Genomic DNA, 26974 nt, shown 5'->3' with positions numbered 1-26974 from the left:
CATACACTCATTTGAAAATTCTGAATGTGGAGGTATTTTCCCAAGAGATTTTACTTTACTTCCCAAAGGCCATGGGTCTTGTTAAGGATCTGGTGACATGTGTGGAGGTCAACTGGTGAATTCGTCTGTTTGCGTGGTATGGGCAGGAGATATGCATGGTGGGGGAAACTGAGAGAATTTAGCCACCTTTCCTTCTCTAAAACTGACACTCTGAACCCCTTTCTCACTATAAAACTTTGGGTAAAATGTTTTCTCTTTCCAAACTTCTGTTGCTTCATCTGTGAAATGTCCTGCCTTCCTAGCAGGGTTTTCTGAAACTAAATAAGATAATAGAAGAGCAATATGCTCTACAATGCAAAAACTAAGTGAGATGTTGCTGATCTAAAGAGGAAATCTGGTTGCTTCAGACATTTATAGAATTGCTGGGGAAGTAGAACCAGAAAATTCTGGGACAAGGGCAATATAGAATGCAGCAGTGGGGCCCATCATGTTTTCCTATTCCTTAAAAGAGAGAAGATTCTAAGATGAGATGTAGCCTTATTCCCTATTACCAATAGGCTTAAAGGCTCAGAGTGCTACAGCAACAAAATTAATTTTTTTTTAAAACTCAGCACAAATGAAGCCTTGTCTGATGTTCTTACTTTGTTTTATGATTGCTACTGTTGCTGTTAATGACAGCAAATAACTATCATCATTTATTCAAAAAACATTTTTGAAGTGCCCACTCTGTTCTGTTTTAGATACTGTATGAGACAGTTGAAATAAATTATCTAAATCCTCAGAACCACCTTGTGAAATAGTGGTTGCAGTCACTTTTTTGCTAGTTTTCTGAAAAACATATACATATATTTTCTTATGTATATATACATACATGTTTTCTAATAGTTCTTATTTATATATACTTTGTATATATTTATTTGGTAAACTTTATTTTTGAGCATTTTTAGGTTTTTAAGGTCACAGGAATTCCCAACAGAAGGTACAAACTGTTCCCATATACCTTCTGCCCCCACACGTCCATAGCCTCTCCTACTACCAAAATCCCTAATCTGAGTTGTATGCTTGTTAGAGTTGACAAACCTTCATTCATTATCACTGAAAGTCCATAGCTGACTCTGCTTTTCATTCTTGGTATTATATATTCTATGGGTTTAGACAAATGTAAAATGACATGAGCTTACCATCATGTTTTTGTTGTTGCTGTTGTTCAATCCTAGAAATCTGTTAGGATCAAGAAATGTCCAGGCAAGTGATGTCATCCACTTCAGAGAACACTCCTTTCCCAGGAGATTATGGGAGAGGTGATGCTCACTGTCCCCAGGAAATGTGAAATCCAATCTCCCCAGGCTGTGGCACAACACCAAGTGGGATCCCAAAGACAGTAAAGATTGCTGTGTGCCCCAGAAAACCATGGGTAAGTAGAGATTTTAAAAAACAAGAAACAGCTGTCCTGTGCACTGTTTATGTCTGCTCAGAAACCCACTTGAAGGGCCATTGAGTTGACAAGGAATCATATTTGTATGAGAAACCTCAAGACCAAAATTATTGTCAGAGGAGGAAGATAGAGGGAGGCAGGTTTTACCTTAAATATTAGAGAAAATCATTCTATAATCAGAGTCATGCAAAAACGAAATAGATGCTTTGGGACATAGTAAGCTCCCATCACTGATAGAACACAGTCATAGGCTCAGTCAGCTGATGGGTAGTTATAAGGCACAGGATGGGATAGAACCTCGTGGTGAGATTATTTCCATTGAAGTGTTACTCACTCAATTGTGTCTGACTCTTTGCAACCCATGGTTTGTAGCCTGTCAGGCTCCTCTGTCCATGGAACTCTCCAGGCAAGAATACTGTAGTGGGTTGCCATTTCCTTCTCCAGGGGATCTTCCCAAACCAGGGATCAAATTCAGGTCTCCCACATTGCAGGAAATTCTTTACCATCTGAGCCACTGGGGAAGCCCGGCTTTCAAAGAGACATCCTTAGACTCTAAGAAACTCTCTTTACCAAAATAACAGGATAATTCAGATCCTGAAGACCCATTTTCCCCATAACCATCACGTGAAGCAGAGTTCCTGGCATTAAGCCAGCCCACTGAAGGGAGAATAGCCAGTCCAGTATCCATCATCCAGAAGCCTGTCTCACCCTCCTCTTGTTTCTACCCATTAGAGACCAGAACTCTATTCTTATTCCCATTTCTATAGAAGGTGAAAGGCTTTCTGCTCCTCGGTCTCCTTGGGGAACTGAAAGTTTAGTGCACAAGAAGAGGTTTTCATTAGAAGGAAAGTAAGAGGTGCCCAAACAATCTTGAGAAATGGGTCAGGGCTTACTTATTTTGTGCTTTGTCAAGTTTTCAGAATCATAAATGAATGATTTCTATCATCTGTCAAGTTTTAAGGTCTGTTGGTATAAAAGCTAACCCCTCTTTAAAGATTTGAAGGAATTCACTGTTGATAGAATTTGACCTTTATGCTTTTAAAGGAGAAATATGTATTTATAAGTTTGTGGGTTTTTTGTTGTTTTTTAAATACAAATTTATTTTACCAATACAATATTTATAAGTTTTACAATAATTTCTGTGTTGGTTTTCTGAGGTTGATTACACACATAAGTAAATTTTAATGATTTATACTTCTCGAGAAATTGCCCATCATGAAACTTTTTCATTTAATAGATGTTAATTATTCATTACATTCTCTTAGAGTTTTGTTGCTGTGTTCTATTTTGTGGTTTTAAATATGAGAAGAATTTACTGAAAGGCTAAGGGATAAAATAGGTGAAGATTCCAACCTTGAGAGTTGCAGAGTTCATTAACCAGATCACCACATATTTGTGAGGTCTCTGCATAAAATCAGATTGGTTGTTCACCTGGTGCTATGTGGTATACTAAGAAGGTGTCCTCTCTCTCCTTCCATACTCTCTACTAAGACCTTAGAAATAACTAAATAGAGCTAGTTAGAGTTCTTAGGGCTTTTTGTTTGTTTTTCATGTTGTTCTTGCTTAAAAGTTAAGTAAAATACCAAATACCCAGATGAGAGTATTTGAGATTCTCTCAAATGACAGATACTGAGATTCCCTTTCAGACCAGAGCAAGAGTTAATCTCACATATGCACATTATGAAAGAAATAGTATATTAATCAAAGAGATGATAAACAAGAAAAAGTAGCATAAGCAGAGATCAGGGACAAAGACAAATGAAGTGCGCAGTTGGGCTGGCAGGAGAATCTCATGTCCTGGGCAGTTAAGTCCTTCCATGGAGATGGAGAGCTAACATAAGAAGGCCATTGGGATCCACACCAACAGCATCTGCTCACCTGTCCTCACTCAGGGTTCCCCAGGCAGCTCTGTGGTACCTTGGTTTCCCATGTGACCTTTTCTGAGAAGAGGATGCCCTAAGAGAAGTATCCAACCCAGTTGACAAGTATCATTTTTACTGTTATTTTATAAATAAGGAACGTGATTTTATGTATCAGCATCTGATGACATTTGTTATCAAGATTTTTCATCTCCAAGTTAATCCGTTTTCTTGGCAAATGATGAGATGGAGTTTCTGGACTCAGCCTGAGCCTAAGGGTCAGATTCTGAACCTTGGTGAACACATGCAAATAATGCCAAGTTGAGGAGCCTCATCATTCACTCCTTCCTCCACTCAACTGATATTTACTGCACTTTGTGCTGAGCACACATTAAGCATCATCTTGGAAAGCAAACTCTCAATCTTTCTTTGTCTTCCCATTTGAACTTTCTGAAAACACCATCTAGACCAAAGGTTTTCAGTTCTTGACACCCACTATGCTTCAGAATGATCTATTTAGATTTTTTTAAATACAAATGATTTGTAGTTTGGGTAAGGGTTTCAGGCAATTGTATTTTTGAAAACTCTGTAGGTGACCTGAAGAATAGTCAGAGTTGTGAGCAGTTAACAAGGATTTTATGTTGGCATCAATTAGAACAACAATTAAAACAAAATGTTCATCTATAGAATAAAATGTATCCTCTACTTGTTTTCTATTGCTGCCTTTAGTGTCTAGACAGATATAAGTATGTTTATGGGGGATTTCAACGAAAACATATATTAGTGTTCTCTGGCTGCTTTAGTAGAATATCACAGACTGCATGACTTACATACCATAAATTTATTTTCTCGTATTTTTGAAGGTTCAAGGTCCAAGATCAAGGTGCAGTAAAGGCTGGTTTCTGGTAATACCTCCCTCCTAGGCTTGCAGACAACAGCTTCTCACTGTGACCTTATATAGCCTTTTCTCTGTCAGGGCAGAGAGAGAGCTTTTTCTCTTCTCATAAGTTCTATCAAATTAGTCTCCTCCCTGTTGACTTCAGTGAATGTTAATTACCTCCATAAAGGCTATATCTCAAATTCCAGTCACATTAAGATTTAGGGCTTCAACATGCAGATTTTGAGGGGACATAATTCAGTCCATAACAACTAGTTTACAAGATAATAAACTTCCGCTTGGTATGTATGTGGCTTTACTAAGATCAGCTCTTAGTCATGACATTAGGTCATGTCAATCTCATGCTCAAAAATTTAAATAAATGATCTTTTCTTTCTGTTAAGTCTTTTTGGAAGATATGATACAGAAGAGACAGACCCCAGAAGACAACCACTATCAACACCTTCACATCAATTTTTATATTCCTTGTGGCCCAGATAAACATATGTGAATATCTATTTATAATACCAAGATAACCCAATATCTGCTGTTAATCCCATCCTGCCTATACGATGTAACTTATTATTAGAAAGACTACTCTGAATGCTGTTTGAAAATAGACCTACAGTGCTACAGAAACAGAGAGACTGTGAGGCTAGTAAACTACTCCAGGTGAAAATTGGTGGCCATCTTGGATCAGATATGTGGTAAGAGGTAGTCATATTATGAATACAAATAGATGATTGATAAATAGATGATAGATTAGAAATATTGATAGAAAATATAACAGTATTTGCTGATAGAATGTGGGTTGTGAGAAAATGAACAAAATCAAGGATAACAGTAAAATTATGTGATAAAAAACATGGGAGTATGAAGGTAGCATTTATTGGGATTGGAAAACTGTATAAGAACATGGTTAGGAAGCTTAAACATAGACATGTAAAGTTTGAGATATCTATTATACATCGAAGTGGAGATGTCAAGTAAACAGTTGGATATTTACAATGTGGACTCCTTTGGAGAAATCCAGACCAGAATTTTTGGAGCAGTCAAGTATTTAAAATCATCAGATGATATCTATATTGGTTTTCTATTGCTTCCATAGAAATCACTACAAATATAGTTGCTCAACACAAAATTATTATCTCACAGTTCTGAAAATCAGAAATCTGGTGTGAATCTCACTGATATTGAATTGAGGTATTCATAAGCTATGATCCTTTCTAGAGTCTCAGTAGGAGAATTCATTTTCTGCTGGTTCTTGTTATGACCTGAATTCCATTCTTGGCAGTTGTAAGACTGAAGTCTTCACGTTCACCTAGTTGTAAGCTTTCCTAGCTTCGACAGACCCCCACATGTGCTGGACTTATGGTCCTCTTACTCCATCTTCAAAGACAGCAGTAGTATGTCAAATTCTCACCTCATATCTCTCAGATCCACTTTTCTACCTCTTATTCTTCCACTTTTGTGAACTTCCATGATTAAAATAGGACCACCTAGATAATCCAGAGTAATCTCCCAATCTCAAGGACCTTAACTTTGATTACATCTGTAAGACATTTTTCCCTCATAAACTTACATAGACACAGGTTTGGGGATTAGTGCATGGCCATAACACCAGAACAGAGAAGGCAATGGCACCCCACTCCAGTACTCTTGCCTGGAAAATCCCATGGATGGAGGAGCCTGGTAGGCTGCAGTCCATGGGGTCACAAAGAGTCGGACACGACTAAGCAACTTCACTTTCACTTTTCACTTTCATGCATTGGAGAAGGAAATGGCAACCCACTCCAGTGTTCTTGCCTGGAGAATCCCAGGGACGGGGGAGCCTGGTGGGCTGCCGTCTATGGGGTTGCACAGAGTCGGACACGACTGAAGCGATTTAGCGGCAGCAGAAGCATAACACCAGAAAGTAATGAGTGTAGATAGTGAAGAAAGGTGATGTGGATGGTCTGTGTCTGATCCCTGGGATATTTCAGAATTGTGAGATTGAAGAGATAAGAAAGAAACTAGTCAAAGCAACAAGGAAGCTACCACTGAGTGTGAGAGAAAGAATTGTGATTGTTGAATACAAAGTGATGCAGGGATTCAAGCAAGGACAGCGCCACTGCTGCTGAGCTTCAAGGGAGATGAAACAGACTGTCTATTAGATTTAATGACATGAGGTTTCCTAGTGACTTGAACAAAAGCAGTTCTATTGGTATGGTGGAAACAAAGCATGAGGAGAGAGACTTAGAGGGAGAGATGGATTAATTCAAATAAGGTATACAAATAGTTAATACACATGAAAAAACATTCAACCTTTTTCATCATCACTGTTTTTGTTCAGTCATCAAGACGTATCCAACTGTTTGCAGCACCATGGACTGCAGCACACCAGGCTTCCTTGTCCCTCACCAACTCCCAGGTTTGCCCAAGTTCATGTCCATTGAAGCAGTGATGCCATCCAACCATCTCATCCTCTGTTGCCCTCTTCTCCTTCTGCCTTCAATTCCCAGAATCAGGGTCTTTTCCAATGAGTCAGATGTTCACATCAGGTAGCCAAACTATTGGAGCTTCAGTTTCAGCATCAAGCATTCCAATGAGTATTCCAGGTTTCCATTAAGATTGACTGGTTTGCTCTCCCTGCTTTCCATGGGATTCTCAAGAGTCTTCTACACCACCACAGTTTGAAAGCATCATTTCTTTGGCACTCAGCCTTCTCTATTGCCCAGCTCTCACAACTGTACGACTACTTGAAATACCATAGCCTTGATTATATGGACCTGTGTCACCATCATGACATCTTTGCTTTTTAACACAGTCTAGGTTTTCATAGTTTCCCTGCCAAGAAGCAATCATATTCTAATTTCATTAATTATTAGTTAAATGCAATTCAAAATGACAGTGAGATACTACATCACACACATACTAGGAAGGTTATAATCAAAAAAATTATAAGAGTTATGTGCAGGAATCCTCCTATATTGCTGGTGGAAAGGTGAAAATGGTGAAACTTCAGGTAGAATATTTCTATAGGTAGAAAATAAGAATAAAAGAACGAGAGGAGGGTGGACTACAAAAATCATCTTGAAGGATAACCCAATGGAAGATAATGATTGGTTGGGTGTCTGGAATAATGGAGGATAAAAAGAGTCAAAATTAGTGAAATTGTGATCCTCTGTAAACCCAAATCAAGCATATCACTTTACTTGATATGCTTAAATGTGGTGTTTAAAATCTGCAAGTTTTAGTTTTCCACCTGTGCAGTGGAAATTTCTGCCTCACAGAATCATTGAATGTTTAAATGAAAAACTTATGTAAAATCTATTGAGTGAACTTTTGAATAACAATGTAAGTGGAGCTGGTTTGAAGACTGTGCTGCTGAAATCCACAATACACCTTGTAAAGAGAGGAAGAACTCTTACAAGACCCAAGAGTGAGAAGCATTCCTCTCAGAATGTTTCCTCTAAACTGAAGTCAAGATCCCTCTTTCCAGGCCTCCCATGCACCAAGTCCCCATTGTCCACTTAAGGGGTAATACCTCTTTAGCCACCAGATGATTTACCAATGAACTCAGTCCATATTTCAGCACCAGCATCAGAGGCTAGGTCTTTGGGAGAGGAACAAAGAAAGGATATTCCCATCCAATATTTCAGGATTCAGTGCCCATGTACAGAAAGGGTAATATGTGAAATCTGGATTCACTCAGCGTTGAATTTAAGGTTTTCATCTGCCACCAACAGCTTGGGAATAATATTTACTGTCCTATAAAATACAGAACATGATACCTACCCTAGAGGTTCCTCGTGAAAATTAGAAGAGATAATATTTGTAGAGTGCCCAGGATAAAACTTGGTCCACTATAGGCTCTGAAATTCCAGCTCCATCTCTTGTTGAGCTGAGATCACAAAGGTCAGAGTAAAAGACAAGGAGCAGCCAGAGCTGAACCAGAATTCAAGCAGGTATCTGAAGGATGTCAGCATCAGAGTGGAGGTGTCCCAAGATTCCTCTGTTTCCTCCAATTATATTATCTTCATACCCTCACAGGTATGTTCTGGATCGCAGAGTAGACAGTGTTGAGAGGCAACTCTTGTTCCAGATGTTGTGCAAAGTAGACAGTGTTGAGAGGCAACTCTTGTTCCATACGTTGTGCACTGATACTCTAGGAGTGAAAGACAATGGATTCTCACAGCAGATAAAGTATAAACTAGACCAAATTTGGAAAACTCAGCAGAGTCCACAGAACTGGAAAAATCAGTTTTCATTTCAATCCCAAAGAAAGGCAATGCTAAAGAATGTTCAAATTACCATACAATTGCACTCATTTCACATGCTAACAAAGTAATGCTCAAAATCCTTCAAGCTAGGCTCCAGCAGTACATGAACCAAGAAATTTCAGATGTACAAGCTGGATTTGAGCTTCCCTGGTGGCTCAGATGGTAAAGCGTCTGCCTGCAATGCGGGAGACCTGGGTTCGATCCCTGGGTTGGGAAGATCTCCTGGAGAAGGAAATGGCAACCCACTGCAGTATTCTTGCCTGGAGAATCCCACAGATGGAGGGGCATGGTAGGCTACAGTCCATAGGGTCTCAAAGAGTAGGACATGACTGAGCGACTTCACTTAAGCTTGATTTAGAAAAGACAGAGGAATAAGAGATCAAGTTGCCAACATGCATTGGATCATAGAAAAGGCGAGGGAGTTCCAGAAAAATATTTACTTCTGCTTCATTAATTACACTAAAGCCTTTTACTGTGTGGATCACAAAAAACTGTGGAAAAATTCTTAAAGAGTCGAGTATACCAGACCACCTTACATGTCTCCCGAGAAACCTATATGCTGGTCAAGAAGCAACAGTTCAAACTAGACTTGGAACAATGGACTGGTTCAAAATTGGGAAAGGAGTACATCGAGGCTGTACACTGTAACCCTGCTTATTTAATTTATATGCAGAGTACATCTCACACACACACACACACACACACAAAAAAAAACAGGTTGGATGAATCATAAGCTGGAATCAAGATTGCTGAGAGAAATATCAACAATCTCAGATATGAAGATGACAACACCCTTATGGCAGAAAGCGAAGAAGGACTAAAGTGCCTCTTGATGAAGGTGAAAGAGGAGCATGAAAAAAGCTGGCTTAAAACTCAGCGTTCAAAAAAACAGTGATCATGGCATTGGTCCCATCATTTCAATGCAAAGAGATGAGGGGAAAGTGGAAACAGTGGCAGGTTTTATATTCTTGGGCTCCAAAATCAGCACGGGCTATGACTGCAGCCATGAAATTAAAAGATGTTTGCTTCTTGAAAGAAAAGCTATGACCAACCTAGACAGCATATTAAAAAGCAGAATTACTTTGCTGAAAAGGTATGTATAGTCAAAGCTATGGTTTTTCCAGTAGTCATGTACAAATGTGGGAGTTGACCATAAAGAAGGCTGAGTGCTCACCAAAGGATTGATGCTTTAGAACTTTGGTGCTGGAGAAGTCTCTTGAGAGTCCCTTGGGCTGCAAGGAGATCCAACTAGTCAATCCTAAGGGAAACCAGTCCTGAATATTCATAGGAAGGACTGATGCTGAAGCTGAAACTCCAATACTTTGATCACCCTATGTGAACAGCCAACTCATTGGAAAAGACCCTGATGCTAGAAAAGATTGAGGGCAGGAGGAGAAGGGAGTGAAAGAGGATGAGATAGTTGTATGGCATCACCAACTGAATGAACATGAGTTTGAACAAGTTTCATGAGATAGGGAAGGTTAGGGAAGCCTGAAGTGCTGCAGTCCATGGGGTTGCAAAGAGTTGGATGTGACTTAGTGACTAAAAAATGGACCGCAAAGAAACCCACATGCGAACAATGCTGCTGACATGCACTGTTTATGGTTCCCCCTAAGTACCCAGTACCACACGGGCCTCAGATATACATTTTCCTAGTTAATGCTGTTGGTTGTTCAGAAAGAACAGTAGGACCAGAAATAGCAATGACTAGGTTTGATAAGCACAAGTGCAGCTGCAGAGGGACCCAGTACAGCCTAGGATGAACTCAGCTTCCGCCTCTCACCTGGTACATGCCTTGTTGATACTCTTCCTGGCTCTGCTCTGCCCAATCGCCATCATCTTGGTTCCTGTGGTCCTCCTGCGATGCTGCTCCTGAGTCACACACATACACAGAGTGGAGCTTGAATCTCAGTCTCGAAAACCTGTGCCCAGATCCATGGTTATGACCCCAATGCCATGATCACACACACCAGCCCCTTGGCAAGGGCAATCTCTGAGCAGCAAAATGAAGAAGAAAGGGTTTCAGTGGAAGAGAGGAGTTATCTGAGGATGAAAGAGAAGTGCAACCTGCCTCTTTCAGTCTCTGTGTTCCTTTCCTTCTTATACGTCTTCCAAAAGTACAGTCCAGCTCCCAGGAAGAATAGCACAGCCACGACGCCACAGAGGATGCCTTCAAGAAGACCAGCAATGGTCTGCTCTTGTGAACCTGTTTCCCTCACACAGAGAAAATGGAGAATGGTTAAGGGAAGACAGAATTTAAAATAACCATTGCCATAGTGAGATAGAGAACACAGGGAGAAGTCTGAAGTCCTGGTCTGGAAGTTGAAGAGTGCAGCAGGTTCATTCATAACTGAACTGAGAAAATACCAAAATCTCCCAGTCAGAGACACTGCAGTTCAATGGAGGTTTACATCTTGTACACGTATCTTCAGGGAGGGCCTTCCAGAGGAGGTGATGCATAAATTGAGTCTTCAAGGAGGAGAAGTTTCCCAGATATTCAGGGTAGGCACAGCATTTCAGGAAGGAGGAACATAATATTCACGGCATGTCTGTGTCAGATCATCAGCCATGGGGATTGCCATCACCCCACTGTGGCAGGCAAGAGAAGGACAGGGCAGGAAAGAATTGGGCAAGGAGGATAAGAGAGGGTAAGAATCTCTTTCCTAAGGGTTTTCTGAGTGTTTAATTTTATCTGAGAGTCCATGATGAGGCTGAGCCAAGAGTTATAGGGTATTTAAGGGATGCTGACATATCAGATCTCCCCAGCATGTCAGGTCTCCCTTGGGGAGGACGGGTTAGAAAGGTGAACTACACACTAGGTCATTCATAATTCAATGAAACACTGAGTGTGAGGAAACATTGCCAGGATCTTTGCTTGGGACATGAATTCAAAGAAGACCAGACATGGCCTCTGCCCTCAAGGTGTTCTAATCCGCACAGGAGACAAGTCCACAAACAGCATTGCTACTCAGTGTGGAGTGGCCATTGATCACAACTTTAAAAACATAATGTCTCTGCTGGAAGGTTCCAGTACCTGCAAGGCCCTCTGCCAAATGAGACTGAGGTTCCTTTTCTTCAAACATTATTAAGAGCAGAACTATAACCAGCATGGGGTCCTGTGTAACTGTATTGATCACTCAGTTAAGATCACTGGCCTTAACTGAGAGACATCCTTCAATAGCAGTAAGTAACGAAGTGAAGGACTCTTGACTTGGGAGGGCTGGTGGTAAAGGAAATAGCATTTCTAGAGGGTCAGAAGGGGCTCTAGGCAAACAATCCAGTGTGAAATACATGAGAAGAGAGACATTGAGCCCTGACTCCTACAGGGAGACACTGTGAGTCAAGTCCCTCAGATGACACAATCCAATTCACTTTTCCTAAAGATCACTCTATGACACACAATGAATGATGAATGATGTGGGGAGAGGTACTGGAAGGCTACTGCCTGGACCAACAGGGGAAAGGGGTGGAGAGGAGAGCATGGATGTGAGAGAAATTCAAAAACAGAAGCAAATTGGTTGTGCTTCCCGGGCTCCTGTATGGGGTGACCTGGTGGAAGATGGTGCTAATAACACAGTGGGGACAAAAGCCCAGAGCTCTCACCCCAGTGCACCTGAGCTCCAAGAGTGTCCCTCTCCTCTGGAAGGTTGCACTCACCAGGGAAACAGACTTGTGCAAAGTCTACAGTGGCAGTTTTCTTGTCTGCATGGTTGCTGACCACACAGGTGAGGCTGGCATTGGGCTGGCTCAGGGACAGGTTCACAGTCAGGCTCCAGGAGCTGGGGGCTGGTCCTGGTGTCCCACTCCACTCCAGCTCCCTGGGAAGGCCCTCACTCTCCCAGGTCACCTTCAGGTCCTTTCTCTTCCCTGGGTCCCTGCACTCCAGGGTGACATTGCACAAGCCTGGTGTGATTGATGATGACTTGACCAGGATCTCAGGAAGGATCACAGGCTCTGGGGCAGGTGAGACAAAAGAACAGAGCATCACATGAGTGGAGAACACAGCAGTTCACATTTTCTCATCCATTGTCTTACTGAAGCTCTGGCAACCTCCCTCTCAGGATGGTCAATGCATTTTCCAGAAGAAACACTATTTTCCCAAATCCCAAATATACAGCAATGACAATAAGAAAGGAAACAATTGAGATAAGCCCTGTGTGAGCTCAGTAGATTAGCAAGCCTTAAAATTCTTCCATAAAAAAACTATATGATGGACTTCACCTTCCAGGACTCATTGTATGTAAGAAATTGGGGTGTTTCCTTCTTTCCAAGGGAAGGAGTCAGGGAAGGAAGGACTTGACCTGGTCCAGGGCCATTGCCCTGCTTCTCCTATTCAGATGATTCCCGGGACTGCACAGCCCTTGTGGAGTACTGACATATGGCCTGTGCTAAATGCCAAAAGTAAAGACATTTCTAAGAGATTCACTGGTAGTGACCAGGAACTACAACCCAAGTGTGGTTAGAACATGCCACTAAACTTGAAATCCCCACAGGTAGAGAAGTTGCTGATTAACAAGTTTGTTACAGATATCACATGGGGTCCTAAAGGGTTCAAAGTCATTCTCATAGTAGATATTTCCCTATACAACAGAAACTTTAGGGAAACAAAGAGTTGACTAAATAAGGCTCTTAGGATGCAGTGTAAATTTTCTCCTATATCTATTGAGGATTTGGGAGAGAGATTTGAGGGGTCTTAGTGAGCAATTATAGCTCTGGCTGGTAAAAAGAGAGAGGACAGGGAGGACTACCTACCTATGAATTTCCAAATTGTGGTAGATGTGTAATGCCCTAATCCCCAGAACCTCTGTTTATGTTAGGCTATTTGACAAAGAGGAATGAAGGTAACAGATGGATTAAGGATGTTTATTAACTGACCTTCAAATAGGGATTTATTCCAGAATACCTGGTTGGAACCAAGGCAATACAAGGGTCCTTAAAAGTAGAAGAAGGAAGAAGAGGAGGAGGTCAGAGGGATCAGTGTGAGAGGAAATCATCCCTCCATTGCTGGCTCTGAAGATGGACAAGTGTAACCATGAGCCAAAGAATGCCAGCAGTCATTTGTTCCTCTGGAACCTAAAGGAAGGAAGACAGTTCTGACAGCACTAAGAAATGGAGCATTTCCTGTCACATCAATAAACAAGGAAGTCACAGCCATCAGTGATTCCAGCCCCCAAATATGACTTGCTGAGCTCAGAAGGGGCCCAGGAAGAACAATGCCTGTTATCTTGCAGCCTTCAGTCATTTCCCATGGTGATCCCTGAGGAGCTGGGGTGATGGGGTGGGGAGGGAGGGAAAAAACCCCAGAGAGCTGAGATATTCGAATATGATAGGAATGACTCAGTAAGCCCAGACTTTTGCATCTTCCCATACATGGAAAAGTGCTAAATTCCTTGAGATATCTGGTTTTGCTTAATTACCAATAATCCTTTAATGTTCAGACTACCTGCCCCTTGTTGCAACTTCTATATAACCTGCCTCCTCAGAGCGGTTCTCTCAGGGTTACTTCAGATGCTGTCTCTCAGGCTGGAAGTCCTGAAAATGTCTACCAAATAAAGCGTAACACTCAACTTCTAGATTGTTACTAATTTTTTTAAGTCAACTTGATTAGCCCAGTGAGACTTTTGTCTGACTTCCGACCTCCAGAAAGATAAAATAATATTTTTGTGTCTTAAGCCACTAGTTCAGTTCAGTCACTCAGTCACGTCAGACTCTGCAACCCCATGGACTGCAGTATGCCAGGCTTCCCTGTCCATCACCAACTCCCAGAGCTTACTCAAACTCATGTCCATCGAATCGGTGATGCCATCCAACCATCTCATCCTCTGTCGCCTCTTTTCCTCCCACCTCCAATGTTTCCCAACATCAGGGTCTTTTCAATGAGTCAGTTCTTTACATCAGGTGGCGAAAGCCTTGGAGTTTCAGCTTCAGCATGAGTCCTTCCAGTGAATTTTCAGGATTGATTTCCTTTAGGATGGACTGGTTGGATCTCCTTGCAGTCCAAGGGACTCTCAAGAGTCTTCCCCAACCACAGTTCAAAAGCATCAATTCTTCAGTGCTCAGCTTTCTTTATAGTTCAACTCTCACATCCATACATGACTACTGGAAAAACCATAGCTTTGACTAGACGGACCTTTGTTGGCAAAGTAATGTCTCTGCTTTTTAAAATGCTGTCTAGGTTGGTCATAACTTTTCTTCCAAGGAGTGAGTGTCTTTTAATTTCATGGCTGTAGTCACCATATGCAGTTATTTGGAGCCCAAAAAAATAAAGCCTGTCACTGTTTCCCCATCTATTTCCCATGAAGTGATGGGACCAGATGCCATGATCTTAGTTTTCTGAATGTTGAGTTTTAAGCCAACTTTTTCACTGTCCTCTTTCACTTACATCAAGAGGCTCTTTATTTCTTTTTTGCTTTCTGCCATAAGGGTGGCATCATCTGCATATCTGGGATTATTGATATTTCTCTTGGCAATATTGATTCCAGCTGTGATTCATCCAGCCCAGCATTTATCATGATGTACTCCTGCATATAAGTTAAATGATCAGGGTGACAATATACAGCTTTGACGTACTCCTTTCCCCATTTGGAACCAGTCTGTGGTTTCATGTCCAATAATTTGTGATTTGTGATAGAAGCAATAGATAGAGTTAATACACAAATCAAATAAACTGAGTCCTATAAAGAAGAATAATTATTATAACAAATACTAATGAAGAACTATGGATGGAGGATTGTAACATCGTACAGGAGGTGGTGTTCAAAACCATCCCCAAGCAAAAGAAATACAAAAAGGCAAAATGGCTGTCTGAGGAAGCCTTACAAATAGCTGAGAAAAGAAGACAAGCAAATGGCAAAGGAGAAAAGCAAAGGTATATCTGAATGCAGAGTTCCAAAGAATAGCAAGGAGAGATAAGAAAGCTTTTCTAAATGATCAATGCAAAGAAATAGAAAAAAACAATACAATGGGAAAGACTAGAGATCCCTTTGAGAAAATTAGAGATACCAAGGGAACATTTCATACAAAGATGGGCACAATAAAAGACAGAAACAGAATGGACCTAACAGAAGCAGAACTTATTAGCAAGCAGTGGAGAACTTCTTCACAGAAGAACTATACAAAAAAGATCTAAATGACCCAGATCACCACAATGGTGTGATCACTCACCTAGAGCCAGACATCATGGAGTGCAAAGTCAAGTGGGATTTAGGAAGCATCACTATGAATAAAGATAGTGGAGGTGGCAGAATTCCAACTGAGATATTTCAAGTCCTAAAACATGATCCTGTGAAACTGTTGCACTCAATATACCAGCAAATTTGGAAAACTCAGCAGTGGCCACAGGATTGGAAAAGGTCAGTTTTCATTCCAATCCCAAAAAAAAAAGGCAATGCCAAAGAATATTCAAACTACCACACAATTGCACTCATCTCACATACTAGCAAAGCAGTGCTCAAAATTCTCCAAGCCAGGCTTCAGCTGTACATGAGCTGAGAACTTCTAGATGTTCAAACTGGATTTACAACAGGCAGAGGGACCAGAGAAAATTGCCAACACCTGTTTGATCATAGAAAAAGCTAGAGAATTCAAAAAAAAAAATCATCTTCTGCTTCATTGACTACACTGAAGCCTTTGACTATGTGGATAACAACAAACTGTGGAAAATTCTTCAACAGATTGGAATACCAGACCACCTTACCTGCCTCCTGAGAAATCTGCATGCAGGTCAAGAAGCCACAGTTAGAACCAGACATGGAAAAACAGACTGGTTCCAAATTGGGAAGGAGCACATCAAGACTGTATATTGTCACCCTACTTATTTAACTTATATGCAGAGTACATCATGCAAAATGCTCTGCTGGATGAAGCACAAGCTGGACTCAAGATTGCCAAGAGAAATATCAATAACCTCAGATATGCAGATGACACCACCCTTATGACAGAAATCGAATAAGAACTAAAGAGCCTCTTGTTGAAAGTGAAAGAGGAGAATCAAAAATCTGGCTTAAAATTCAACATTCAAAAAATGAAGATCATGGCATCCATTCCCATGATTTCATGCAAATAGATGGGGAAACAATGGAAACAGTGACAGACTTTATTTTCTTGGGCTCCACAGTCATTGCAGACGGTGACTACAGTCATGAAATTAAAAGACGCTTGCTCCTTAGAAGAAAAGCTGTGACCAATCTAGACAGAATATTAATAAGCAGGGACATTACTTTGCCAGCAAAGTCCATCTAGTCAAAGCTATGGTTTTTCCAGTAGTCATGTATGGATGAGAGAGTTGGACCATAAATAAAGTTGAGCACTGAAGAATTGATGTTTTTGAATTTTGGTGTTGGAGAAGGCTCTTGAGAGTCCCACGAACTACAAGGAGGTCCAACCAGTCAATCCTTAAGGAAATCAGTCCGAAATATTCATTGGAAGGACTAATGCTGAAGCTGAAGCTCCAATACTTTGGCCACCTGATGGGGAGAACTTACTCACTGGAAAAGACCCTGATGCTGGGAAAGATTGAAGGCAGGAGGAGAAGGGGATGACAGAGGAAGAGATGGTTTGATGGCATCATCAACTCAATGGACATGAGTTTGAGCAAGCTCCTGGAGTTGGTGATGGACAGAAAACCTGGCATACTGCAGTCCTTGGGGTCACAAGAGTCAGGCACAACTCAACGACTGAAGACAACTGAACTGAACTGAGCTAATGAGAAATACATTTACCCAAATTTTCATCCTCCTTTCCCAAAACACTGAAGTGATTTTATCCCTGGTATGAATATCAGCTCTGTACACCATTTGTGGCAAACCTATCTACCCTAATTCTGAAAGAGAAAACAGGATATGAAGGCTGGTGTCTGGAAGGGATCATGAAAAATGGGGCTTATGTGAAACTCCTAGCACAAAAGCAGGAGAGAAGCCATAGGGTGGGGTAAGGAGGTGTCACTTACCATAGACAGTGAGGAGGAAAACCTGGTTCAATTCCATTCCTCCAGTGAAGCTGGCTCGAGCCCGGTACTGCCCACTGTCCTCTGGGGTCAGGTTCTCAATCTTCAAGGATGTCACATTGGGCACTTGGACCCTCTGCTGGTACTTGTCCTGGAGGCTGACCCAGGTTGGGGTGTCTGCCCCACGGTGGACTCGCAGCAGGACTCTGTAGTTTAACTCAGGGCCAAAGCCCCATGAGACCTCCTCTGGGTCAGCTTCTTGCTTCTTGACTATATGAAACAACACAGAACCTCCTTGGATCCCCTGCATGGGAACAAATCTAGAATTCTGAACTTCAGAACCATATTTTCCAGAACTCTGGACCACTGTGCTGCAGATGCCTAGGACAATGGAGATAGGAAATGTGAGTAGTTTCTCAGTTAAGAATAAAGGAGAAAACAACATGATTCACCTTTTTCATTAAATCCATCCAATATACTCTCCTGATTCTTGGAATGCAAGGACAATGAATTTAAAATAATTCTGGAATCAAGTCCTGGTTCTGGTGGTGCATAACCTTCTACAAGTTACTTAAGCTTGCTAATCCACATTTTCCGTACTTGGTTGATAATGATGTGTGTGAATTATGTGAGATCATGGGTCTGAATCACGTTTTCAGGTATATATTAAGTGTAAGATTGTAGGAGGGGATCTAAATTGTCTCCCAAAGACCCCCCTTCCTTCTGTTCACACTCTTTTGACACCTCTTCCCCTGGAATATGGGCTGCACCTAGTGACTGGCTTCTAAGGAATAGAATACAGACACAGTTGGATGCCACTCCATGATACTAGGTTATACAAGACTGTAGGGTCCCTCTTCCTTAAACACACACACTTTCTCTCCTTCACTTTCTTTCTTTCTCACTCTGAGGAACCCAGCTATCATGTTGTCAGCTGCCCTAAGGAGGGGCCCACATGGCAAGGAACTGAGAGAGCCTCTGGCCCACAGCCAGGAAGGAATTGAGGCCTTCAACCCAACAGCCACAGAAACTGCCTCCCATCAGCAATTGCACAAGAGAGCTTAGAAGTAGATCCTTCTCAGATGACCCTAGGGCTGATGCAGCCCCAGCCAAGACCTTGATTTCACTTGGGGAGACCCTGGGCCAGAGGACCAAGCTGAAATACCCCTGGGCCCTCACTCACAGAAACTGACTGGGTGGTATTCAAGGCACTAAGTTTTGGGGTGACAGGTTATACAATAGACAACTAATCACAATAGACACCTAATACAAATACGAAAGCTGGTCTCCTTCCTGCTCTTTACAGGCAGTATAGTAGTCAGGATAAAATACACTATACTGTGTAAAAATGGTTATAATACCTCATGGTCTTAGAACAAGGGGTGTTTATATCCCCCACCACAGTTCCCATGAAAGAGTGACAGAGAGAGGTCCTATCACACATGGAAGAGGCTCCACCTCCTTGCAGCTGCACACACGGAGCTCACAGCATCCTCATGGGCTCCCAGCCCCACAGCAGGGAGGGAAGAAAGGAGAGTTACACAGGGATTTCCCTGCTTCTGTCCAGAAGTAGGGAGCTCTCTGCTCTTGATTTTGGCCAGCACTGGTCACAAGGCCCTGGCTAACTGCCAGCGACTAGAATATGAGAGGGAGCAAGTGATCAGTTAGTGAGCCCTGCTGTCCCTGCCACCAAATCAGCCAGTCCCTGAGAGGTTACAGTGGGCCTTCCTCAGACACTTTCCTGCAGAGCTTGACCAGTGGGTACATTCCCTTCAGGATGACCTGATCCAGAGCCCATCTTCCCACTTGAAGCTTAAGTTCCAGAGACCTGATGCCCTCTGTCCTTTAGGGGACCAGGGTAGGACAGTATAGGACCAGGGAAAGTGCCACAGAAAAACTTTATCCTGAAAGCAAAAACAATCTCTTTCTTCCTTCAGGTCAAGATTCACCTGATTCAATCGGGTGCGGCTCCAATTGCCAAGGACCCAGTTTTCTCTTCAAATCATCAAGTTCTCATCTCAAACCTGCCTCCCTCCTGCTGTACTAATACCTATTCCTGGTTTCACTGGAAGCAGAGAATAGCTCATGCCAGCATTCATATGCACAGGTGTTTCAGATATTTTTGTATTCACTTAAACATCAGCTCATTTAATAAGGCCTTTCCTCAGGATCAGGCCTTCACCACAGTCCTTTCAGCTTCTTTTGCAAAACCATGATCCTCACACTGAGCTTAACAACCTTTTAGTCCCAGGTCAAAAGCCTTCATGATCTGTATCAGTGGGGACAGTGGTTCATGAGAGTAAACGGTATTCACTCATCCATGCATCCTATCTGGCTCCTCACAGCCCCTCTTCTGCCCATTCATTCTACACCTCCCTCCCCTCTGAGACCCTAGAGCAAGACTAGGTCTGCTGCAAAGTACATATTACCCTGTAGAGCAGCAGTCTCCAGCCTTTCAGCACCGGTGATGGTTGGTATCATGGAAGGACAATTTTTCCACAAACGGGGGCAGAGGATGGTTTCAGGATGATTCAAGCACATTATACTTATTGTGCATTTTATTTCTATTATTATAATAATGCATTGTGATATATATGAAATAATTGTACAGCTCACCATAATGCAGAATCAGTGGAAGCCCCGAGCTTGTTTTCCTGAGCTTGGGCAGCAATTCGAGTGATAGGGAGTGGCTGTAAATACAGATGAAGCTTCACTCACTCACCTGCCACTTAGCTTCTGCTGTGTGACCTGTTAGTCCCTTCCTAACAGGCCAGGGACCAGTTCTTGTCCATGGCCTGGGAATTGGGGGCCCCACTGTAAAGCACACACCCTGGTGTGAGAATGGACTCCCCCACACAGTTCACGGAAGGTCAGCTGAGAAGAGTTGGGCAAGACTGAGTTACCAATCCCTCTAAACAAATCAGGACACAGACACCATGGCCAGCAGGTCCCCATGATACAGAGCCCTATCCCTCTCTCACCAGCAACAGAATTGGCATGAAACCTGAGTTTAGAATATAGCCTCCTGAACTAAGGGAAAACAAATTTCTGCTGATAAGCCACCCAGTCTGTGGCATCTTGTTTTGGCAGCCCACATGGAGTAATATACCCTACAGGTTTTAGAGAGAATGTAGTCCTGTTGACACCTTGATTTTGGAATTTTGGGCTCCAGAACTGAAATAATACATTTCTGCTTTTTTATGCCATCCAGATTTTGGGTTCTCATGAAGAGATTAGTGCCTATATATGAAGAAGAAGAAGATAGAGAGGTCTCTCTCTCTTGTTCTCTCTCACTCACTCTCTCTCTGCATGTCTATTTGTCTGTCCTATCACTTCTCAGCCTTTTGGCTAAGATCGAGTGTATTTGTCTGTCCTTCTTATGTAATCTTTGAGCCCCAGGAACTACAGGAGAAAAAAAAAAAAAACTCTAACATATCTCTCCAGTTAAACAAAATTGAGAGAGAGAAGAAAAAGCTTACATTTTACTGTTGTCACAAAGGTACCAATTAAATGGGATGTAATGTCATGCAAAGCTCACTGTTATTTCAAGACACCTGATTACAAATGCTTTCCAAGTGGCACTGGTGGTAAAGAACTGGCTTGCCAATGCAGGAGACATAAGAGTTCAATCTTATGGGTCAGGTTCAATCTAATAGGTTCAATCCCAGGGTCAGGAAGATCCCCTGGAGGAGGGCATGGCAATCCACTCCAATATTACTGCCTGGAGAATCCCATGGACAGAGAAGCCTGAAGGGCTACAGTCCATAGGGTCACAAAGAGTTTGATACGACTGAATGAACTTAGAATTTAGAACTTAGAACATTCAACTTAGAATGAGCTTTTACAAATGCTCTCTAACCCACTGAATTTTATTTAATTCCAACAACTTCATATAATGACTTGGATGTGTGTGTGTGTCAGTCACTCAGTCGTGTCCGACTCTTTGCAACCCCACGGACTGTAGCCTACCAGGTTCCTCTGTCCATGGGGATTTCCCAGGCAAGAATACTGGTCACCATGCCCTCCTCCAGAGATTCTTCCCAGCCCAGGGGTCAAACCTGTACCTCTTACATCTCCTACATTGGCAGGTGGGTTCTTTACCCACTAAGCCACCTGGAAAGCCCCTAAAACCAAAAATTAAAATAATAAAACCTTTCCAAACTTTCTTCAGAATTGATACTACACTTCATTATTTTCTCATCAGTTTTTATTTAACTTCATTACAAACATATGACATCTGAGGAAGTCATAAATGAGATATACAGATTTCTCAGGACAGTCTTTCTTTAAGTTCCCTTTTTGTTTAATTCCATCTTCCCTGCTTCACCCTCCTTTCTTTCTTCTCCAAGTTCACCCCATCCTGGAACCCACATAGCAGTCTACTATTCCTTCCATGATTTCTTCATTCTTTTTTTTTTCTGGTTAACTTTTATTTCTTTTTAATTTAAATTTATTTATTTTAATTGGAGGTTAATTACTTTACAATATTGTATTGGTTTTGCCATACATCAACATGAATCTGCCATGGGTGTACACGTGATCCCCATCCTGAACCCTCCTCCCTCCCTGTACCATCCCTCTGGGTCATCCCAGTGCACCAGCCCCAAGCAGCCTGTATCCTGCATCAGACCTGGACTGGCGATTCGTTTCATATATGATACTATACATGTTTCAATGCCATTCTCTCAAATGATTCCACCCTCTCCCTCTCCCACAGAGTCCAAAAGACTGTTCTATACATCTGTATCTCTTTTGCTGTCTCGCATACAGGGTTATTGTTACCATCTTTCTAAATTCCATATATATGCGTTAGTATACTGTATTGGTGTTTTTCTTTCTGGCTTACTTCACTCTGTATAATAGGCTCCAGTTTCATCCACCTTATTAGAACTGATTCAAATGTGTTCTTTTTAATGGCTGAGTAATACTGCATTGTGTATATGTACAACAGCTTTCTTATCCATTCATCTGCTGATGGACATCTAGGTTGCTTCCATGTCCTGGCTATTATAAACAGCGCTGCAATGAACATTGGGGTACACGTGTCTCCTTCAATTCTGGTTTCCTCGGTGTGTATGCCCAGCAGTGGAATTACAACATGTGGCTATACAGACACACTTAAATTTTGGAGGCCGCTCCTCACTTTACAAAATTAGAATTTTATTGTATTCAACATCCTGCACCAGCCCAAGAAAACTAGACTCCATTTCCTTCCTCCAGTTCAGACCCAGGGTTCTAGGTCTGCCCCTTCTCCATGGGACAGTGACAGAGGCTGGCACATCCCCTCTGCCAGGTCAGGAGGGCCTTGTTCCCACTCCCTTGGTCCCCAAGAGCTGCATCTGTACCTCTCTCTATTCCTCTCCACATGGAGCTCCAGGCTCTCTTGGCTTCACTGTTATTGAAACAGTAGTGACTTCACCTCCCTAGTAAAAAAATCCCTTAATGCTAGCCAAGGCTGCCTCCACTCAGGGTTCCTAGCCTCAACACAACTTAAGACATCAGAGAGAGAAGGGGTCCCTGAATCTTGCTCCCCACCACAAAGAGCCCAGGCTACTCACTGAGGAGGAGGCTGGTGAGTCCCAGGAGCCGGGCAACCCAGCAGAGGTGGGGATCTTCTGAGTAGGGCTCCATCTCAGGCTGCCTGCCAGCCTATGCAGCTGCAGAGGAAACATTTAGGAGGAGCAGCAAGAGAGCGGGAAAGGCTTCACTCCTAAGAGTTCTTGAGCTTTTCCCCACCCGAAGGGTGGGGCTACCAAGTTAGCTCCGGAGGTCAGCTCACAGGGCTAGAATAAGCCATTCAGATGTTTCTTATTATCCCCAGAACCTACAACAGGACATCAACAAACAATTTCATAATAAATATATAAACAACTCCACTTTATGATATACCTGTACTGTGTTGGCATTCCTGTGGTCACGCTAGTTTGGTGATCGCACACTCCTTACTCCTACCCCCATTATAATCCCTTTACTAGTTTCCCCTGGTTAACAGCTCAGTCCAGGCATTCTTGGTCACTAATATCAACCTATGGTCCAGCACAGAAATTATACTATTACACTACAGCACCACACTATTACAGCCAGGGTGGGCAAGACATCTTCTTCTTTATACCATTTAGTGAGATAAATTTCCTTTTTGATTTTCTGTGAATTCCAACTATCTGTTGCCTAAGTAAGAAGCCATTACCAAAAGAAAATAAAGATCGTTGTGAAAAGTGTCACATTTCCACATGCCCAGTACAAATATTGGCATTTATCTATTGCTTGCTGTCTTCTGGTTTTCTTAGTTGTCACTAGTAGCAGTTATCCTCCCTACACACAGGACAAACCAGACCCCACGGTCTCTGATAGGCTCTTGTCTGCATTACACCCACCACTTCCCTTTCATCCTTTGCCAGCACTGCTCCTGCTATCACAGAGGGGCAGGAGTAGATATCTATACTCCTTCTGGCCACAGCCTCAGCTGCCTCAGACTCACTACCACCTACTGAGGCTCACACGCTGGTGTCTTCTCCCCAGACTGAATACCTCACACCTGAGAACTGTCATGCCCCACACACCACAGGAGCAACCCCATATACCTAACTCCTTGTCCATGCCTCCTTCTCCTGCCCACTGAGGCATTCTCCTCAGCTGCCCATGCCCCAGTGCTGCATCCACAAGACTGGCCCCATAATCATGCACTCAAGGTACTCAGGGCACGGTGCTCTAAATCCACTTTCTGGATGTGAAAACTGAGATCAAGAGTGGCTGCATGACCTGCAGAAAGTCACACAGTGAGTCACGGGTAAGGTCTGGATTCTTGACAACAAACTCTAGAAGAAAATTTCCCCACATCACAGTCACTGTCCCATCCCTCTCTATGGCCTCACACAACTCACAAGAGTCCATTTTCTGCTTGCTCCCTTAAACCGCTCTGCAACATCTCAGACAAGAGAATATCCAGCACCGGCTCATTCCCTCCAACCCAATCTACTAATGAGGTAATTACTTCAAAAGGTGGTCCATGAGTCCTGTGGCCAGAAATTTCTGAATGCAGTCAAAATCCAGGCAGTTCATCTACTGGTCATTCCCAGGGTGAAGAGGAATGAGTCTGGTACATCCTCCTCCCCCAAGTCCCTACCCCTGTAGCGAGCAATCTTCATGTGAGAAATGTCTGGTTTTGAACATCATTTGCTTAAGTGGGTTGGGGAGGAGGAGCCTAGAGAGAGAAAACCAGCAATGTGGTTCAGGCCACGGACGCTGGGAGAGAGCCAGACAGTAGAATTTATATGCTGGAAAAACACCTAGAACTTTTAAAAAGTTGAGGTATCCTATCTCACATTCAACATACTTACCAATAAGTAAGCACACATACCAACTGCAGAAACTTTGTGAAGTGTTTACTAAACACAAACCCTTGGTGCCAGGAATCTTTGAGGAATTAAAGGAAATAAAACCTGCTTGCTCCTCGGAAGTAAAACTGTAGCAAAAATAGACACTATATTAAAAGGCAGAGACATCATTTTGTCGAAAAGATCAATAGTCAAAGCTATGGTTTTTCCAGTAGTCATGTACAGATGTGAGAGTTGGACCAGAAAGAAGACTGAGTGCCAAAGAATTGATGCTTTTGAACTGTGGTGCTGGAGAAGACTCTTGAAAATCAGCTGGACTCCAAAGAGATCAAACCAGTCAATCATAATGGAAATCAATCCCAAAGAAAGAAGAGAAAAAGAAAGGAGAGGAGGCAGGACAGGATTTGCACCCCTGGGGAGCTGGGGTGTAGAGAGGTTCCTGCACCCAGGGAAGCCCACTCACTGATGGGGAAATCAGTTGGGATGGAAGGGAAGCATCTGAAGCTATTGAAGGAGGATGAAACAGCTGATATGTGGTGGACAAAAGAGTGAGACCTACAGATGGTCTGTGCCAAAGCCCTATACACCCAAGACTTGGGGGTGTGTTTGCCAGTTCACAGTGGGGGCTGAAAGCTTGAACATGGGGATTGGAGACCAAACTCAGGAGGAAGATTGCCACTGACTGTGAGGAGACAGTCTGAGGGGATGGAAGGGAGGAAATTTACAACCAGGAATGCTTGTGGAAGATATCCAGACTGCCACAGAAGTAAGGCACCACTGTTGAGTGACATCACATGCAGGGCATGAAGCCACCATTGCAGCCCCACTCTCCCTACATGATAGCCCCCTGACCCACCAGGTACTAGTAAAAGCTCCCACCATGTCTGGCCTTCTGGTGCTGGCTGCCAGGATCTATGAGAGTCTCCCCCTAAGGCCAGATCTCTTGCACCCATGGCTGCTGGCTTTCCTGCTCACCTATTGCCACCGAGGCCCCCATGACTCAAGCAGTTATGCCACCTCTGCATCCTGTCCTCACCAGAGCAGACTGCTCCAGGGTGGTCTTGGGAGCAGACTCCTGTGACTGGGCCCCATACACAGAGGGGGTTAAAACCAGAGCTGAGCCCCAGGGATGGAGTGACTAAGGAAGAGGAACAAAAATCTTTCTGTGAAGCGGCACAAACCACAGCTTAAATTCCCAAGATCACCTTGGTAAACCTTACATCCTTGAATATCTGAATAGACAATGAGTGCTCCCACAAAGGAAACCAATCTAGCTCTAGCAGCTGTGGATTTGGGGCACTAGTACATGTGGGAGTAGGGCCAGGTCCAAGCTCCCCTCACAGCGTACAGAGTCCAGAGACCTATCTAGAGGTTTTGAACGGCCTCCTAGGGAGGCAAAGTTTGGCTGTGACTCACGGTGAGGACAGAATACTGACAGCTAAGACACTAGGAAAACACTATTACTTTTTTGTGTTTTGTTTTGCTCTGTTGTTGTTTATAATTATTTGTTTTTAGTTTTAGTTTTTTTTAATTTTTAATGTATTTTTTAATGTTTTATATTTCTATTTAAATGTTACTTTTTAGTTGTTCTGTGTTTTTCCTTGTTTTTTTCCCCTCTTTTATTCTACTTTGTTTCTTTGTCCTAATTGTTCCTATTATTGTTGTTTAGTTATTAAGTGGTATCTGACTCTTTAAGACTCCACGGACTGTAGCCCATTAGACTCATCTATCCATGGGATTTCCCAGGCAAGAATACTGGAATGAGTTGCCATTTCCCTCTCCTGGGGATCTTCCTGACCCAGGGGTCTTCTGCATTGCAGGCAGATTCTTTACTGTTGTTCCACCAAGGAAGCCCCTATCTGAGTTTGTTTTTCTATATTATTTTTGTGTTTGTTTTGTTTTGTTTGCTTTTTTCCTTCCATTTGCATTCTGTTTGCATTTTGTTTTTTATCTTGATTTTGTTAGATTTGTTTTTAATTGTTTGATTTCATTTGGGGATTTTCATTTTTGTTTCTTATTTTGAATGTGCATCTGTTTCTTTGGGGCTCTTTTGCTTTTGTTTTTACCATTTGTCTGGGGTATTGTTTGTTTGTTTTTAATCATTGCTGTTTGCTTGTTTTTTTCTTTGCTATTTCCCTTGGGTTTTGCTTGTTTGTTTTCATCCCATCCTTTTTTAATTTTATTTTTTCTTTTTGCCAAGATGTGCAGCTTGCAGATTCTTGGTTCCTAGGCCAGGGGTCGGGCCTAAGCCTCTGGGGTGGAA

The 26974-nt window shown here is 42.5% G+C and overlaps 1 protein-coding gene across 4 annotated transcripts; it reads right to left on the bottom strand.

Moving 5' to 3' along the window:
- Positions 1 to 5020: 5020 nt before the first annotated feature.
- LOC147376725 (SLAM family member 8-like) lies at positions 5021 to 24524 on the bottom strand. 4 transcript variants are annotated; one of them, XM_086393466.1, is made up of 8 exons: positions 24369 to 24505; positions 22936 to 23201; positions 19994 to 20067; positions 17381 to 17758; positions 12091 to 12387; positions 10505 to 10639; positions 10217 to 10305; positions 5021 to 8318 (listed from the first exon to the last, which is right to left on the bottom strand). In XM_086393466.1, the coding sequence occupies exons 4-8, from the start codon at positions 17685 to 17687 to the stop codon at positions 8190 to 8192; spliced, it is 957 nt and encodes a 318-aa protein (XP_086249592.1). In that variant the 5' UTR covers positions 17688 to 17758; positions 19994 to 20067; positions 22936 to 23201; positions 24369 to 24505; the 3' UTR covers positions 5021 to 8189. The 4 variants fall into 4 exon arrangements, with proteins under 4 accessions (XP_086249592.1, XP_086249590.1, XP_086249591.1 ...); XM_086393464.1 differs by lacking the exon at positions 19994 to 20067 and having other exon boundaries at positions 24369 to 24524; XM_086393465.1 differs by lacking the exon at positions 19994 to 20067 and having other exon boundaries at positions 22936 to 23034; positions 24369 to 24481.
- Positions 24525 to 26974: the final 2450 nt, after the last annotated feature.

Source organism: Bos grunniens, chromosome 3, assembly GCF_055505025.1.
Source record: "Bos grunniens cultivar Pamir isolate PY7600 chromosome 3, Bosgru_T2T1.0, whole genome shotgun sequence".
In the NCBI taxonomy this organism is placed as follows: domain Eukaryota; kingdom Metazoa; phylum Chordata; class Mammalia; order Artiodactyla; family Bovidae; genus Bos; species Bos grunniens.
This window is presented reverse-complemented; position numbering and strand designations above follow the sequence as displayed.

Excerpts from the sequence above, each read along its gene's own strand:
- LOC147376725 (XM_086393464.1), bottom strand. The coding sequence starts at position 23,008 with ATGGAGCCCTACTCAGAAGATCCCCACCTCTGCTGGGTTGCCCGGCTC. Across the intron at positions 17,759-22,935 it reads ACTCACCAGCCTCCTCCTCA|GCATCTGCAGCACAGTGGTC; the intron begins GTGAGTAGCCTG and ends CCATTGTCCTAG. Across the intron at positions 10,306-10,504 it reads GAACACAGAGACTGAAAGAG|GAGCAGCATCGCAGGAGGAC; the intron begins GCAGGTTGCACT and ends TGTGTGACTCAG.